At 43.8% G+C, this 15,489-nt stretch overlaps 3 protein-coding genes across 5 annotated transcripts in view; 1 reads left to right on the top strand and 2 right to left on the bottom strand.

The window, feature by feature from the left end:
* ANKRD6 (ankyrin repeat domain 6) overlaps positions 1–4,036 on the top strand; it is a 179,768-nt gene extending 175,732 nt beyond the window's left edge. Inside the window, exon 16 of the mRNA XM_026511814.4 lies at positions 882–4,036. Within this exon, the coding sequence (XP_026367599.1) occupies positions 882–1,453 (572 nt within the window). The 3' untranslated portion in view covers positions 1,454–4,036. The remainder of the gene's footprint in view (positions 1–881) is intronic.
* Positions 4,037–5,521: 1,485 nt separating this feature from the next.
* Positions 5,522–9,182, bottom strand: LYRM2 (LYR motif containing 2). Its single transcript, XM_026511811.4, has 3 exons — positions 9,079–9,182; positions 8,364–8,504; positions 5,522–7,914 (listed from the first exon to the last, which is right to left on the bottom strand). Exons 1-3 carry the CDS (start codon positions 9,139–9,141, stop codon positions 7,834–7,836), a joined length of 285 nt encoding a protein of 94 aa, XP_026367596.1. The 5' UTR covers positions 9,142–9,182; the 3' UTR covers positions 5,522–7,833.
* Positions 9,183–12,159: 2,977 nt separating this feature from the next.
* Positions 12,160–15,489, bottom strand: part of MDN1 (midasin AAA ATPase 1) — a 165,461-nt gene continuing 162,131 nt past the window's right edge. For all 3 annotated transcript variants that reach the window (XM_026511808.4, XM_057311195.1, XM_057311196.1), the window contains 2 exons: positions 14,425–14,567; positions 12,160–13,604 (listed from right to left, as the gene is read on the bottom strand). In XM_026511808.4, coding sequence (XP_026367593.2) covers positions 13,416–13,604; positions 14,425–14,567 — 332 coding nt within the window. In that variant the 3' untranslated portion in view covers positions 12,160–13,415. The remainder of the gene's footprint in view (positions 13,605–14,424; positions 14,568–15,489) is intronic.

Here is a 15,489-nt window from a genome sequence, read left to right as displayed (position 1 = left end):
AGGTACAATATTGATGGTGTCAGACTGGGCCCCAAAGATGAAGAGTTTTGAACAAACATCTGTCTCCTCAGCGGGGCTCTTGCCCTGGCTCTGGCGCTGCTTTCTCCTTTCTTCTCCTTGATCAGCCTTTGACCTTAGTCCAGCTACGTAAACCTCCATAAGCAGCGGTTCATGTATTGAAGCCGCCCCAGGTGCTAGATAAAGAGATCTTTCAAGCAAAGTGTCTGTTCATCAGCCGCAGTGATTATACTCGGTGATGACTTTGCGGACATGTAGAGCCTTTGTAATTAGGCCTCTGTGAGGAATCTTGGTATGTCAAGTGTATTATGTTATTATAGACCATTTCTGGAACCACAGTTTTATGTTCTTTGTGCCCATAACATTGGGGAAATCCTGGGCAAATTTTTCATGCGAGGTCTAGTTAGGGAACGTGGCTGGAGCTCTGGGTAGAGAGTATGACCACCTCTCTGAATTGGAACTAGTAACTGGGGCTATGGTGTGGAAAAGGCCCAGAAATTAGGGAATGGGCGTATTCATTCTCATCAATACATACCCAGCTCTGTTTCAGACCTACTTGCTGAGCCGTGTCATCCTTAGCCGTCACAAGATGGTACCCAGAGCTTTCTAAGCTTTCTAACTAGCTAAAGGGAAGGCCGGCAATTTTTTGGCTTAGATGCCACCAGTGTCGTTAATCCATGAAAGCCCTAACCACCCAAAATGATCATCAGGGGGACGTGGAAGGGGGGAGGGCAGAGGAGAAATTGCACATGGTGGTTGGCAGTGGGGAAGGCTGATGGTGTATAGGATTACCTGGCCTCTGAAATGCCGACGCAGAGCCACAGGGCTGTGTCAACGTGGTCTTGTTTTCCTTCTGAAACTAGGTGTGGATCAATCAGTGATCACTGCGGGTCCAGTAGCAGCTTCTGACAGTTCTCCTCAGGTGGTGAGGCCCAAGGAAAAGGCCTTCAACTCCACCGCTACCCACAGACTACAGCAGGAGCTGTCTTCCTCAGACTGTACAGGCTCCCGACTGAGGAATGTCAAGGTCCAGACAGCCTTACTGCCCTTGAAAGAGGCAGCCAAATGTGATCAGCAGGCTGGGCCCTGTGTTGACAGGGGCACCCAAACCAAGAAGTCTGGGAAAAGTGGGCAGACAAGGCATCGGACCCAGCAACCAGCACCCAGCAACCCCTGTGGGCAGCTGCCACCAGCAGCAGGCAGCGAGCAGACCACCCCTCACGTTCGAGACACTTCCCAAGCTCTGGAGATTACCCAGTATTTTTTTGAGGCTGTTTCTACTCAGATGGAAAAGTGGTATGAAAGGAAGATTGAGGAAGCACGAAGCCAAGCCAGTCAGAAGGCCCAGCAAGACAAGGCCACCCTGAAGGAACATATTAAAAGCTTAGAAGAAGAACTTGCTAAACTAAGGACAAAGGTGCAGAAGGAAAATTAGGACCTGGGAAGTGGCCCAGGGAGGATTCTTGATTGCTGGCTTGCAGCTCTAGGACAGCTGTGCCCAAGGTGTCCATTATCATGCACATAGTAGACTTGTCTTTTAAAAACAAGTAGAATTTCTGAAATGTGCCAGACCCATGCTTCCTGTGCCCTGAAGTTATGACGACTTCAACAATGAGACTGAAACCAGGGGACAGTTGCTTAGTTTCAGGTTTCATTACAAACTCATAACCTCAGTCCAGGTTCATCTGAGGTTCAAAAGCTCAGATTAAGTGAGCCATGCTAAGAAACAGATGATGTGCGGAGCCTAAACCCTAAAATTCAGGATGTATGAAATAATATAAATCAAAAGGAAGAAGAAAAACGAAGCCCTTGTGAACTCCAGTAGTCATGCATGTGGCCCACACCTGCTGGGCCCGGATGAGAATCTCTCTCTGTAAGAGCTGTGGCTGAGACGCGCTAAATCCCCCTCTCAAAGTCCTACTTCTCAAAATGCTGACCTTTTAACCAGATGAAAACTTGATCAAATAGATTTTGAGGAGAAAAAGATTTTCATGTCACTAGATCCCGTATATCTTAAAATACTTTGCAAAGTTGGTGGGTACTTAAAATAATGAGGCATTGGCTAATAGCACTGGGAGTATTTGTTAATAAACTCAAATGAGAAAGGTTCAAATCATTGGGTCATTGTTTCTGTATTTTCAGCCAAAATACAACAATACTACAATTGATTAATCCTACTGATTTTAAAGATTACTGGAAAAACGTTCATCTAACAATTACCTGAAACGTCTATCCTTAATCACACCCACTTATCCAAGGGTACCTTTCTAAATTTGAGTTTATCGGTCTACATTTTATAAAGAAGTAAGGCTATTGCTTGAAAGTATTTCACTTCTAATTGTGTCCTGTCATTGAAGAGCCTCAAAAGTTTCCCACTGCTTTGCAGTGACTCCGTCAAGCAAAATAATTCAGTAACTTGATCCAGACCCCCCTGTTGTGCAGCTTTGTGGAGTCCCGAGGATTTTACTCTGCTCTGTGGAGGATACGTTATAGACGTAGCTTGGGTATGTTGAAATTTTGGATTTCTCTTCTATGCTTCTTGTCCCTCGGTGTGTGGGATCATATGCCTGTCCTCCAGATTCCAGGTATGCGCAGAAATCCCCATGCGATTTCTAACAACACAGGAACTGAGTGACTATTGTCTCTAACTTTGAATAAAATGTTGCTCATTGAGCCGGAGAGAAAATGATTTCCTGACATGGGCACACCCAGAAAAACACGGTATGTTTACAGCTCCTTTGTTTTCACCCAATCAAGCTTACAGTTGTTCTTGTTAATAGTGACAGTCTGTGGACACACACACTCCTGGCAGACTGAGATCTAGATGTAGGGTGCCATCCCACAGCCCGGATAGGGGCCAATTTAATGTCCCCTCGCACTGATGTTCGTGTCTGTGAGCCTGTCTTGTTCCTCAGCCACCGGGAAGGATGTGGCGCTCTTCCCCAGACCCCTGGGGCTCTGCTCCACGGAGAGGCGCCTTCTCCCTTGGTTCCCTGCTGCGCTCCCCAGGCCGAGCCTCCCCACTGCAGAGCGAGATGCTGCCCTCAGCTTCTCGGGTCCCCTAACTGGGCGTCGCGGACAGCTTTAGAGTCCTTCCTCGGTACACCTCAATTTCTTGAACTGCCTGATGCTCAGCAAATCCTGAGATATTCAGTAAGTTGTAGTCTAAGAGTTCTTTTCACTTACCAAGTATCTCCTGCTATCCCAAGGAGTATCCTTGTTGAGAAATGCTGAAAACAAATTAAATTTTATCTAGACCGTAGAGTCTTTGGAAGGAAGGATTTTGATGATGTGACGTCTACCCATCAGAAGCAGGCCGCTTTCTGTCATGAACTAGGTATTTTTGTCAAAGTCACGGTAAGAGACTAGGGAGGAATGCAAAGAGTCACAGGCACCTAGTCCGGTAGATACGTGGGTCCTTACTCTTAATAGGGAAGGCAGCAGAGGCAGGGAGGCAACACGATCAGTCAGCCTCCACCCCGGCCTCGTGGCAGCATCTCAAGATCCATAGCTTATTTTCAAAAACGGGGTTTTTGTTCTTAGTATTGTCAGAAATTCAACTTTGGGTCTGATGGGTATCTCCTTATTTTTCCCTTGTGCTTTCTGTTAAATGAGCAAATGCCACAATAGTACTCTTCCAAAGAAGCAAGACTAGTAATTGAGAGTCTGTCACGTGGATCGTGTTTGAAACGGAGATTAGAACTCTGAACAACTATGGGGGAAAATGTGAAACACAGAAAAGCTGTAATACCGCAGTGGGGTTTTTGTTAGTGAATTACGGCGTTGAGTACAGTAAAATCTGTGGTTAGATTGAATATAGTTCTAATCTTATCTTTGGGACCCCAAAATAAAGGAATTGATGTTTTCATGCTTAAATCTTTTTTTTTTTTCAGTCAAGCGCTGATACTTGAGAGGTATGTTGTCTTCTATTTAATATTTTTATTACCTTGAATTTCACTTCCAAGAATTAAACATGGTTCTCAACACTATGGATATTAAAATCCTTATTTAAATGAAAGTGTGAATATTTACTGTATATTTTGGTTTGCGTGGTTGACCAGATTTATGGCTCCCAGAGAGAGTGCCTTCACGTAGGCACACTTTACCTTGTTTTGATAGAAGGATAACTTCTGGTAAATACATCTGCTTTAAAGTAGAGATCAGGTGCACTGCATGAAAAATAAATTTTTCAAAAGCCGATAATATGGAAGTATTTCTCAGCGCGAGCTTAAATGTTTTGTTTAAACTACTGACCTTTTAGAAAATACTGAACTGAGAACAAAACCTCACTTACAACAGTATGCAGGTAAAATAACATTTTCTAACAAATCATTCGTAAAAGCTAAATACATTTCTTCCCGTGATATAAAAGTCAAATTGATTAAGATTTAGAAGATAAAACCAGTGACCTTTTAGAATACTTATAAGAAAAAAAATTAAGATTGTTTTCTGTTGTGATTTTAAAGGGAAATATTCTTCTGTAGTATTGTTGGTCTATGATAAATACGAATGTATTAAATCCATGAGACACATAATCAGAAAACAGCACAGAAATTTTCCTAATGCAAACCAGAGTGGGTAAAAAGTAATTTCCTTTTCCTAGTAAACAAAAATAGCAAATTTAATCCTGATAGAATTTCTCAAATGCCTGACTAAAGGAAGGAAATAGGCTGTGGCCATTTCTAGTTTGGCACAAAGTGACAATTTGCTTTCGATTCTGCTTGGACCTTGCTCTACATAATCCCAGTTTTTTTCCACAGTAGATGTGAGCTGTTTTCTTCTGTGGTTTGACTAGCATTTTTCTTCCACAAAAGAGACAATTTAGGTAAGTGTGGGTCTCAGCCTCTCCTGAGTGTCTGCTTCTGTGACTCCAATACTACAAACACTAGAGAGTATGTGCTGCTTTCCTCAAGTATTATAAAGTCCTCCGCAGGCCCACGCACCACAACGCCTGTGCTGAGTGTAGAAACTTCTAACGCGATGGCACACTTCAAAGGAGGTCATGATGCAGGGACAGTCAGTATGCTAAATCATAACCCTAGCCACTTATCCTCATGCTAGAAAGCTTTGGTATTTAAAAAGTTTTAAGATAAATATTTGACTTATTGTAGTTCAAATACATGAACTGAACAAGTACTGTAAAATTAAACTTGAGGAACAAAACTTTAACATTCAACCAAGAGTGTATTGTGCGGGTTTTTGTTTTGTTTCGTTTTAGAGGGTGGGTAGGGGATGAGGGAGAGGGAGAATCTTAAGCAGGCTCCATGCCCAGCCCGATGCAGGGCTCGATCTCACAACTCCGAGATCATGACCTGAGCCAAAATCGAGTCGGCACTTAACCAACTCAACCACACAGGCACCCCCACGTGAGTACAGTTCACAGGGAATATCCAGAAAGGTAATTTGTTGTCTAAGCCAGAACACTGATAAAGATGCTAAACAAAATGTTTCACCAGTTCAAACCTGGCCAACACCTTAACGAGCATGTTCCATATGGGAGAAGTTGTTTAGCCCAAGATTTATTTAGCACTCAAAAGTTGTCCATTATTATTTAAGATTATAATAATCTTAGCCTCTGGAAGATGAAAATTCAATTTGTAGTCTTTTGCCCAACACTTTAAAAAACAATAAAAACAAATCCCAGGTTTTGTTAGGTTTTCTTGGAGTCTGGTATTTGCATCATACAAACTCTCAAACCACAAGCTCTGACATACACCACTGCTAGGAAGAACGTCCACAGGTCACTGACTCCTGCACCTCATGGAAGGATGATCTGTCATGTCAAGACCTGAGATTCACTAGAAGCTGCGTCTACTTGAAGAGGTACGTCGTGCCGCACAAAGAAAGCGTCCCCTGTTCAGAGACCGTTCACAAGTGCTTCTGTCCATCAAATGGCCTTGCAGTAGGACAGACCTGATAACTAGCTCATGCATTTTGAATGAGATTACCCGGCTGAAGGATATTCAGAATTATTTTGTCTTGTGGGCTGAGGCTGTGGGAGGGGAGGGTGGACCCTGGCCATGCAGGCAGGTCATGGACAAACGCCACCATCGGCTTCTCTCTGTGCTCTGGGATGCAGAGTCCAGTACTAGGTAACCATTTATTGTTCTGCAAAATTTCTCCTACATTTTTCAGGTGCTGGTCAGATTCTTGGATTAACTTTTTAGATCTGTGTAAGAACAGAGGACATCCGTCTGTAGAACTGCCAATCCCGCCTCTTCCATAAGCTTTCACTTTCACTAAATTAACTGTTGTACATTTGGTCGGAGTGTCCTCAGGTCAACTTCTCATCTTCAATATATTCTTCGAACTTTTTCTTCCCATCACTGGAGGAGAACCTAATGCACCAAGGACCGTCCCTGATGGCTTCACTTCTTTCTGTGTGGATGCTAAGGTAATTGCATCAGGTTCACCCAGACGCTGGCTCTTTTTGGTGAGTGCTTCAGCGTGCTCATTAAGCGTCCTCTTTCCAACAAAGATCTGTATTCCCGGGGGTGATCTTCTCAGAGAATCCTCGGACTACCGGATCACGTCACATCTGAAGAACCTACCTGAACAACCTTCAGTGATGCAGAAAGATTTTTTCAAGAAAGGTCCAGGGTATCTCCTGAGGTCAGTATGCTTTCTTAAAATATTGACTTACACAGTATTATATGTCAATTCTATATTGGCAGAAAAATCAGTAAAACCTTTATTGACATATAATTCACATACCACACATGCAAAATATACGATTCAGCAGACTTCAGTATATTCAGACTTGTACAACCAACACCCCCAATCTAACTTCAGAACGTGTTCCTCACCCAGCAGAGAAACCCCATATCCAGCAGCAGTTACTTCCCGTGCTGTCCACAGCCCCCCATATCCAGCAGCAGTTACTTCCCGTGCTGTCCACAGCCCCCCATATCCAGCAGCAGTTACTTCCCGTGCTGTCCACAGCCCCCCATATCCAGCAGCAGTTACTTCCCGTGCTGTCCACAGCCCCCCATATCCAGCAGCAGTTACTTCCCGTGCTATCCACAGCCCTGGGCAACCGCCTCTTTCTTCCTGTTTCAGATACTTCGTCTAAACGGAATCCTACAACATGGGATCTTGTGTGACTGGTCTCAGGTTCATCCCTGTGTAGCAGCCGTGTAGCAGTACTTCATGCCTTTTTATTGCTAAATAATACTCTACAGACATCTTATTGGATCCTTTGTCAGCTGATGGGCATTTGGATTGCTTCTGCTTCTTGGCTATAATGAATAATGCCGCTATGAGTATTCCTGTACAAGGTTTTTGTAGAAAGATTTTCAGTTCTCTTGGTTGTAAACCTAAGAGGAAACTGCTGAATTGTATGGTAACTTAATATTTTAAGCAACTGACAGTCTGTTTTCCAAGTGGCTGTGCCATCTGATATTCCCACAGCATGTCTGAGGGGTCCCATTTCCCTACATCTTTACCAACATTTGCTATTAACTGTTTTTAATTATAGTTATTCCAGTGGATGTGGTACTGTTTCGATGTGGTTTTAAGTTGCATTTCCCAGAGGGTTAATGGTGTTGAACATCTTAAGTCCTGACTACTTGTACTGGTTTTGCTGCTTGAAATGCTGACACATCCAAAAACATTTTCAAAATGCAGGGTATGTTTTTCAGTGTCAAGGCAATTGTTCTGATGTGCTTTTGTTTGCACTGATATGCCATGCTCCACGTTCTGACATTTTCCCAAGTACTCTACAGTTTGACTTGCTTTTAGGCTGCCCATCGTTGAGTCTAATCTGCTCAATGATACATACAGAAACTCTGAAAGTCTTTCACAATAATGCTATAGTTAAGATTTTGCCAAAGCAAGGTTTTTTTCTAACTCTTTGAGCTGCATATTGCCTTGAGTAATCATCATCCGGATTGTATCCTGTAGAAGAAAGTGAAAGCTGGTCACTGTTTTACTTGGTTAAACAAGGTACAGCTCTATCATTTCATTTGTTAGTCAGGAACCAACACTGAGAATTGGAACAACTGTGTGTTAGGAAAGCCCCAGATTGACAACTAAGGGTGCACAGTGTTTGGCATACTTTCTTAAACCCCACTTGCCACACTTCCCAAACCATCATGCTGTCCAATTTATAATCTTCTCGTGTATACATATGTCTGGTTTAACAGAAAAGTCAGGTGATGCTACTGTAAAGACTGTAAAATTTCAAATATCATTTGAGTGGAAAATTGGTAACATTAAAAGGAAGGATCAAGATGTACATACATCTCCATGATCCTTATATTCCAAAAAGTCTATTAAACTTAAAAAAAAAAAAAAAACTAATACAAAATGGTCAGGGCCTGTCCTCACCATGATCTTGTTCTCACCTCTTTGGTGGCACTTTTGTTTCTTTTGAATTCTTCCCTTGCCCAGTCCTTCAGATATTTGCGATCAGAATCATTTGGAACTTCCCGAATTGCTTGCAAAATCCTTCTGTAGAGAAGGAGAACTTGTTGCCTTCTCATGAACTGTAGAAGGGAGGAAAAATGTCAATTACAACTGCAAAATCTACAGCCCAGAGGGCTTTACTTTAGGAAACCAACTAAATAGACGACTTCCCTTTGGTCCTCAATTTTGAAAATGGCAAAGAAAAACTTTCCTTTTAAGAAAAAGGCAAAAAGTGTATTTGGGCTCTTCGCTTACTGCTTTGTCAAACCTAAAACCCTTTAACATCAAGAGATGACCACTGAGCAGGAAAAGGACTACCAGTTACTAGGAGCTGTAACTACAGTAACAGCACTTTTTTAAACCAGTGCAGTTAAAATTCTTTGGCAATCTCACTCTTTACCATAGCTCAGTACAACAGACAGAACAGTCTTCAACGTGGCAGAGGCATCAAAGTTCCAAGAGTTCCACAGCCCGCCCGCCTCAGGAACCCAGGGTCGGAGGGCAGCCCCCTCCTCCCCACCCCCACCGCAGGCTTCCGCATCAGGGAGTCCTGCCCCCGCGACCCATTCCGCAAGGTGGGCTGGAGGGAGAGCTGCATAATTGAGATCAGATCCTGGAAAGCTGCCCTAGAAGGCTGGCGAAAACGGGTGCTACCTGCTTTAGCGTTAGCGTCGCCGGGGGTAAGCGGGAAGTAGCCATTTCCTCCAGTAGCATCATTCGCCGTAGAGCTCCAGTGCGCAGGAGCGGAAGTGGCGTAACCAGGGGGCGGGGTGAGCTCGGTTTCCTGGGAGACCGCCTGTCGGTTACAGCCCGCGGCCAAATTCCGCACAGTCTTGTCTGAACTGAAGCGGTTGGAACCAGTAATGAGCTAGAAAGCTTTGGGCAGTTTTGTTCTAGAACGCATTTTCGTGGGGCTGCGAGGGGATAGTGGTTCTTGCGTCACAAACAGTTGTGAGAATAGGAGTGGTAAGGCAACTGGCACAGTTCCTGGCACGGTGGTTAAGTTTGAGAGTGAGGGGTGAAATGATGTGTGTATTCCGGTTGAGCTTTTTGAATGCGTATAGTCAGAAATAACAATTTAAATGTTTAATTTTAATGTTTGTGTCCTGTTCTGTCGTTTTTGTTTTCATCCTGGTCTTTTCTGTTTGCAACCATTTCCCCCGTGCTGGCATCTTCATGCCATTAGTTATGTTCATCTTAAATGTAAGGTTATTTTACCAGAAAAAGTGGGTTTATTTGGAAATAGAGAATTGCAGCTGGGGACATGCAAGCTATGGAAAAACTACAGGCAAGTCCAATAAAGGAGAGGAACTTATTTTACAGAGATGGAAGTTGAGAGGGGTTGTTTTGAAAAGTCATTGGGAAAAAGCAAGATGATTTTTGCAAGGGGAGTTGGAGTTGCAAGGGTGATTGCAAAGGTAGTCGATTGCTTGCACAGTGCGCCTCACATCTTTTTCCCCCTTCGGGACTGTAACTAATAATTCTTTCCTGTTGACCTTCTGCTGGGATCTATAATTGGCACTTCTGTTGGAGTCTGTAATTGACCATTCTTCTTGGGACATTGAGTGGTCCAGCTTTCTAGTCTCCCGACTCTGCTTCAGTGAAGTCTCCCTTTGTTAATTTTCACATATTCATTCTCATGAGGTTTTAAATGGCTGCTCCTTTGGAGTTTTCAGTTTTGTATCACTGATAATGAGGAACTGAATGTCCCCACAACTTAAGCTTTTATTTCCTCATAATTGTTTTATCCTGCCAACACACACTGCCCTTAGGTTATGTAAGTAGGGTTGGTGAATCTGCTAAATTAAAATACAGCCCAAAACGCTCATTTGGTTACCCGTTTACTGAGAATTTACTTGATCGCCTCACTTGCTGGAGTCCTTTGGTGCTCCCTTTTCCTAACTGTGTTCTTTGGGCAACTTCATCTCTCCTGGCCTCCTCCTTCCTCTGTAAAGTGAAACAGGATCTACCTCAGAGTCGCGTTGTATGTAATGCACTGAGAACAGGACCTGCCACATACACTCCAATGTCTAGCTTTCTTGAACATTACCAGGCATTGTATGGGTGATGCTGTGATTACTTTTTTGAAGTTTCGTCTAATTGACAATAGCAATTCATTTTTTTCTTATAAAAATTAGTGAAATTAGTGAAATATCCCTTGCCACTTATTTTATGAATTGTCATGATTGGTCCATTTATGGTGATCAAGGTTTTTATTCTAATTTATTTTATGTGGCTTGTCTGCCTGTTCTTTTAAAAATTTGTTTATATAGCTTTAAGAAGTCTGTATGGTCATGTATTTTTCTTTTGAGGCTTTCAATTTCAATTTCTCCCCTTCGAAGCTTTGCAATTCTACATTGTCTTCATTGTTAACGTTTAAAATATTTACCACACCTAGTTTGCCTTATGGCTTGATGTGGATGTCCATCTTTTTTCCAATTGCTAAACTATAATTTTGACACCATTTATTAAATCATTCTTTCTTCTTGGGCTTTGATGTCCATATGGTAAATTTTTTTAGGATTTGAACGAAGTGTTCAGGGTTATTTCTTGTAAGACTAGTACATTTTACTATTTGGCAGAACTAACACCTGTAGTTTCTTGAGAATCTTTTGTATCCTTTCCCTCCAAATCATTAGATCTTTATTAAAACTAATAGTGTTGTCTTCTCACATTAATTTATAGATTTTATACTAGTTGTTCCCATCCAGAAACAGTCACTCATGTTAGACACTGCAATACTGTCATGAGTAAGGCTCCCACTTCGGGCAGGAAGACATAAGACGGGAGCATCTAAGTCCCATGCAGTATTACAGACGTCAGGATTCATACCTGAGGGCTTATCTATCAAGTGTTTCCAGAAAGGCACATTAGGGAAGAAAATTCCAAAGAACATCTAGAACACTGGTAGATTCCAGGACCTCTGGTTTTCTGTGACCAGATCAGCTAGTGGTGTGGGGATTCTGGGAGAGAAGGGACAGGAGAGTAATACCCCCTCTTCACCATAGGGAGCTCTAAAGTGATTTGTCTGGGATACCACCAGAGTAGCCCAGACGACAGATTAGAAGCGGTACAGCTGTAACACAAGCAGAGCAGAAGGGAAGATGGGATAAAGTGTCTAAAAGACTGGACAAGATTGGTGTTTGAAGACGAGAAAGCTCTAGAGTTCGAGCTCCGAGGGAGAGCAAGCCTACTCTCAATAACGCCCTCCGTGACTCAGGGGTGTCCTGCTTCTTACCCCACCCCTAGCACAGTCCCTCCTAGGTCTCCTGGGACTGCTTCCATGCTTCCCAACCCTTATTTCATCACAGCACAAGCTGAAAAAGGGACTCCTGGGTACCAGCTGGGACGCTCCAGCTTACATGGTACAATTTCAAAGGCAGATACGAAAGACCACATCCTTGTCAGAATGTTGCTGTCTTTCCCTACCCGACCCATCAGAGGGCCATGGCCAATGAATTGTGAGTGGAACAAACGACGTCACCTAGATCAAAATCTTTACAAGCCACTGTTTTTCACGAACTTCTCTCTCCTCTGCCGCCAGCCCAGCGTGCTGCAGCTCACCCACCGCGGACGTGAGACACCAATGAGAAACCCTTACCGCAGTGAGCCACTGAACTGGTGTAGGCCTGGGCAGCACGGCGGAAGCCAGGGACAGCCAACTGATGGAGCAGACAAGATCGTTCCCCGGCATACCTTTTACACCTGCCGTGTTCCAGTAAGAATGGTCACAAATTATATCAACAGTGGTATATATTTAATAATCTTCAGAATATAGGCTGCATAGCTTTTTAGGATAAAAAATGATATAACCTCAGGTACATGCTTTAGGACACTTGGTTAAACAACAAGCAATCTGTGTTTTGATGACCACCTCAAAAGAGTGGCAAACTTCACAGTGTAACCTGAAAACAGATGTGGAGATAGACAATTACATCATGGCATGTTGTCTACAAAAGAACATTCTGACAACTTAAATAGAACACAGCACACAATTTCAAGTATTCAAGCAGTGCTTTCTGGCCAAGTAAAAATCATCTGAAAACCACTGATGTATTTTTGACTGGGGGGGGGGGGAGTAGCTGCTTAGTTTTTCTAAAGACAGCATTCTTTTCCAGAAGGGGCCTGGCTCAGTCCAGCTTAAAAGCAGTGGAGGAATGATTCTTCCCCCTAACTGTTAAGAAAAATAAACTAAAGAAATAAATAGAACACCAGGGACCGTGGCATGGAGAGAATGAAAAAACCACAGGGAAAATCAGCTTTCCATCATTGCATAGTCTCCCGAAGCGGCAAATGTGAAGGACGACACAGGAAAGCCACTTCGTTTTATACCATCCAAGGGTCATTCTTCTGAATACCTGGGCTCCCATGATGTCTGGCTGCTTTATAAGAACACATATACCCCAACCTTCCTAACCTCAAAGAGAAGGCAGTTCCCGTCACACGAATCGTAATGAGAACACACACGCGCAGGACTCTAGAAAGCGGCTGCTGTCTCAGTCTCTTGCTAGCATACAGATGCACACTGGGGGCTTGGCAAGGTGGCGCCTTAGAGCGGGGGCGAAAGGGTAGCTGCCTTTAGTCCTTTGGGACTGGGACAGTCCTATTCTCCCAGCAGCTTCTCCAGGTAGGGGTCCAGGGCTTCCGCGAGGGGGAAAAGCGGCTGGGCCCAGGCCTCCTGTTAGGCTGGGCCTTCCGGGACCGGCCATCTGCTCCTGCTGTTCGCTCCCTGCCCTGGGTTTGTGACCGCTCGGCCAGGCAAGGCCGGCAGCCCCAGGCTTTGTCTAGCTCTGAAAGCACGCTGTAAAAGAAAATTTACGTTGTAATACACACTTTCTGTAGCTATTAGATTGGATTTATAAGAATTCCCCAAAGAGAAAAACATTTTAGAGCTGCGAGTTCAGAAGCACTTGTCCGGAGAGGGAGCACCTGGCCAGAGGCCCCGCAGTCTGACCGCGGTTTAGAGCCTCACTTTAGCCGGTGTTCCTTCCCTAGGGGTGGTCGGAGGCTGCCACCAACTCAAACCACTGCCTCAGGGCATCGCTGAGCGTCTCGGGGAGCGCATTCACATCGCGAAGAATGATATAGAATGGGAATGGGAACTCTTCCATGTAGGATCGGATTTCGGGCATCTCTCCCGGTCCTTTAAATATTGGTACTTTAATGTCCAAGATAGAATCCTGTCAACAGAAAACATTTTCAAATAACAAGAAAAACGAAACGAGTATCCTCGGCTAGCTCCTCCCCGATCTCTTTCACTAACAATCTTAGGTCTCCTACATCGAACTCCTACATATAAAAGTAGCTTTTATTACTAAGGAACAATATTCAGAGCTCTTATTGAGGAGGCAGATTTCTGTCCGAGCACCTGCGTAGGGCACTGCTGGGATGCGAGGAACTGGAATGAGCCGGTCTGCGGTTTCCAGTGGACAAGGCCCAGTATCAAGGCTGCAGTGCCTGCAAGGACACAGTGCAGAGGGAAAGGATAGCCCACAAGAGTAGGGGTTGGCACAGCAAGTGGTTAGGAGGATGGTCTCTGGAATCTGCCTGAATTCTGGCTTTCCCACTCATTACCTATAACCTGTGTTTCTGTCCCTCACTGTAAAGTGGGAATAATGATCTCTACACGTCTCTGGGTTACTCACAAAAAACTAAAGTGTCAGGGGCGCCTGGGTGGCACAGCGGTTAAGCGTCTGCCTTCAGCTCAGGGCGTGATCCCGGCGTTATGGGATCGAGCCCCACATCAGGCTCTTCTGCTATGAGCCTGCTTCTTCCTCTCCCACTCCCCCTGCTTGTGTTCCCTCTCTCGCTGGCTGTCTCTATCTCTGTCGAATAAATAAAATCTTTAAAAAAAACAAAACAAAACTAAAGTGTCTAGAACAGTGTCTGACAGGACATTAGGAGTTAGGATGCTTTGACCTAGGCCATATTTCAGATAGAAAAGGTTGAAGGGAATCCCCACTTTATCCCCAGATAAGGCAACTTGTAGTAATCACTCACCCGGGAACTGGGATTGTCCAATACAACAAAAATGACAAAGATGTTAGCATTTCGGGCAGCCCGGACTGCCGCCAGGACTCTGTCTTTCCCCTCAAGGAAAAGGCCACGTCCATCAGAGACCACCAGGAGGAGCTGTGCTGTTTCTATAGAACACATAGCAGGAGAAAGGAACAAAATGAAAATCGCACTTTTAACAACGCAAACCTACTTAAAGACAAATTCGTGTAGGCATTCTCTGTACTATTAACCAAACAGATGTCTGAAACTGATGAATTCTGGACATAAGCAAAAAGGACATCTAAGTCTATTACTTCAGATGCCCCAGTCGGACATAAGGCTGCACAAGGGCCTATGAAGCTTCTGTCAATAAAACAATTTCCCTGTCACATTAGATCAATTTCATTGTATCGCAACATATGAGAATTCAAACATTATTTATAGCTGTGAAGTATAAAAATGGCAGTATTGGGCGCCTGGGTGGCTCAATTAAGCATCCAACTCTTGATTTCAGCTCAGGTCATCATCTCGGGGTCTGTGCTGGATGTGGAGCCTGCTTAAGACTCTCTCCCTCTGCCTCTGCCTCTTGCACCCCCTCAAGAAAAAAAGGGCAGTACTGAGTAGGCCGTCAGAAGAAAGTGCCCAATCAGAAACCTGGAACTGGGTCTTCCAAATTTCTTAACTAATTTGTGTATCTTTCTCTCCTTGACCCATTTAAATGAAAACTTAAGTGGAGGGGGCCATGAAAATAAATCATGAATAAAAGTGTTAAAAAAGTTTTAACTTTTCATAAAAAAAAATTAATGTTTCCAGTGAAAAGACTATAGTGCTTGAGGGCAGGCAGTCTTTCTCTGTTCAGGAAGTTAAGCAAATGTGGAGAGGCGTTCTAAAGACTTGCTTCAAACAAGAAGGTTCTCCATGATATAATCACGACTGAGAGATTTCAGAGACAGCTGAAAGAAGAACTGGTGTGTTTCAAGCCCTAAATCAATCATCGTTGGATTAGCTGGTTTCTGAATTATGTCGTCCTCTGCTTCCCTCTGCCATTAAAATATTATAGAATGTTCT

This window comes from Ursus arctos, unplaced genomic scaffold, assembly GCF_023065955.2.
Source record: "Ursus arctos isolate Adak ecotype North America unplaced genomic scaffold, UrsArc2.0 scaffold_13, whole genome shotgun sequence".
In the NCBI taxonomy this organism is placed as follows: domain Eukaryota; kingdom Metazoa; phylum Chordata; class Mammalia; order Carnivora; family Ursidae; genus Ursus; species Ursus arctos.
Note: the sequence above shows the minus strand (reverse complement) of the source record. Positions and strands in the feature narration are given on the sequence as shown.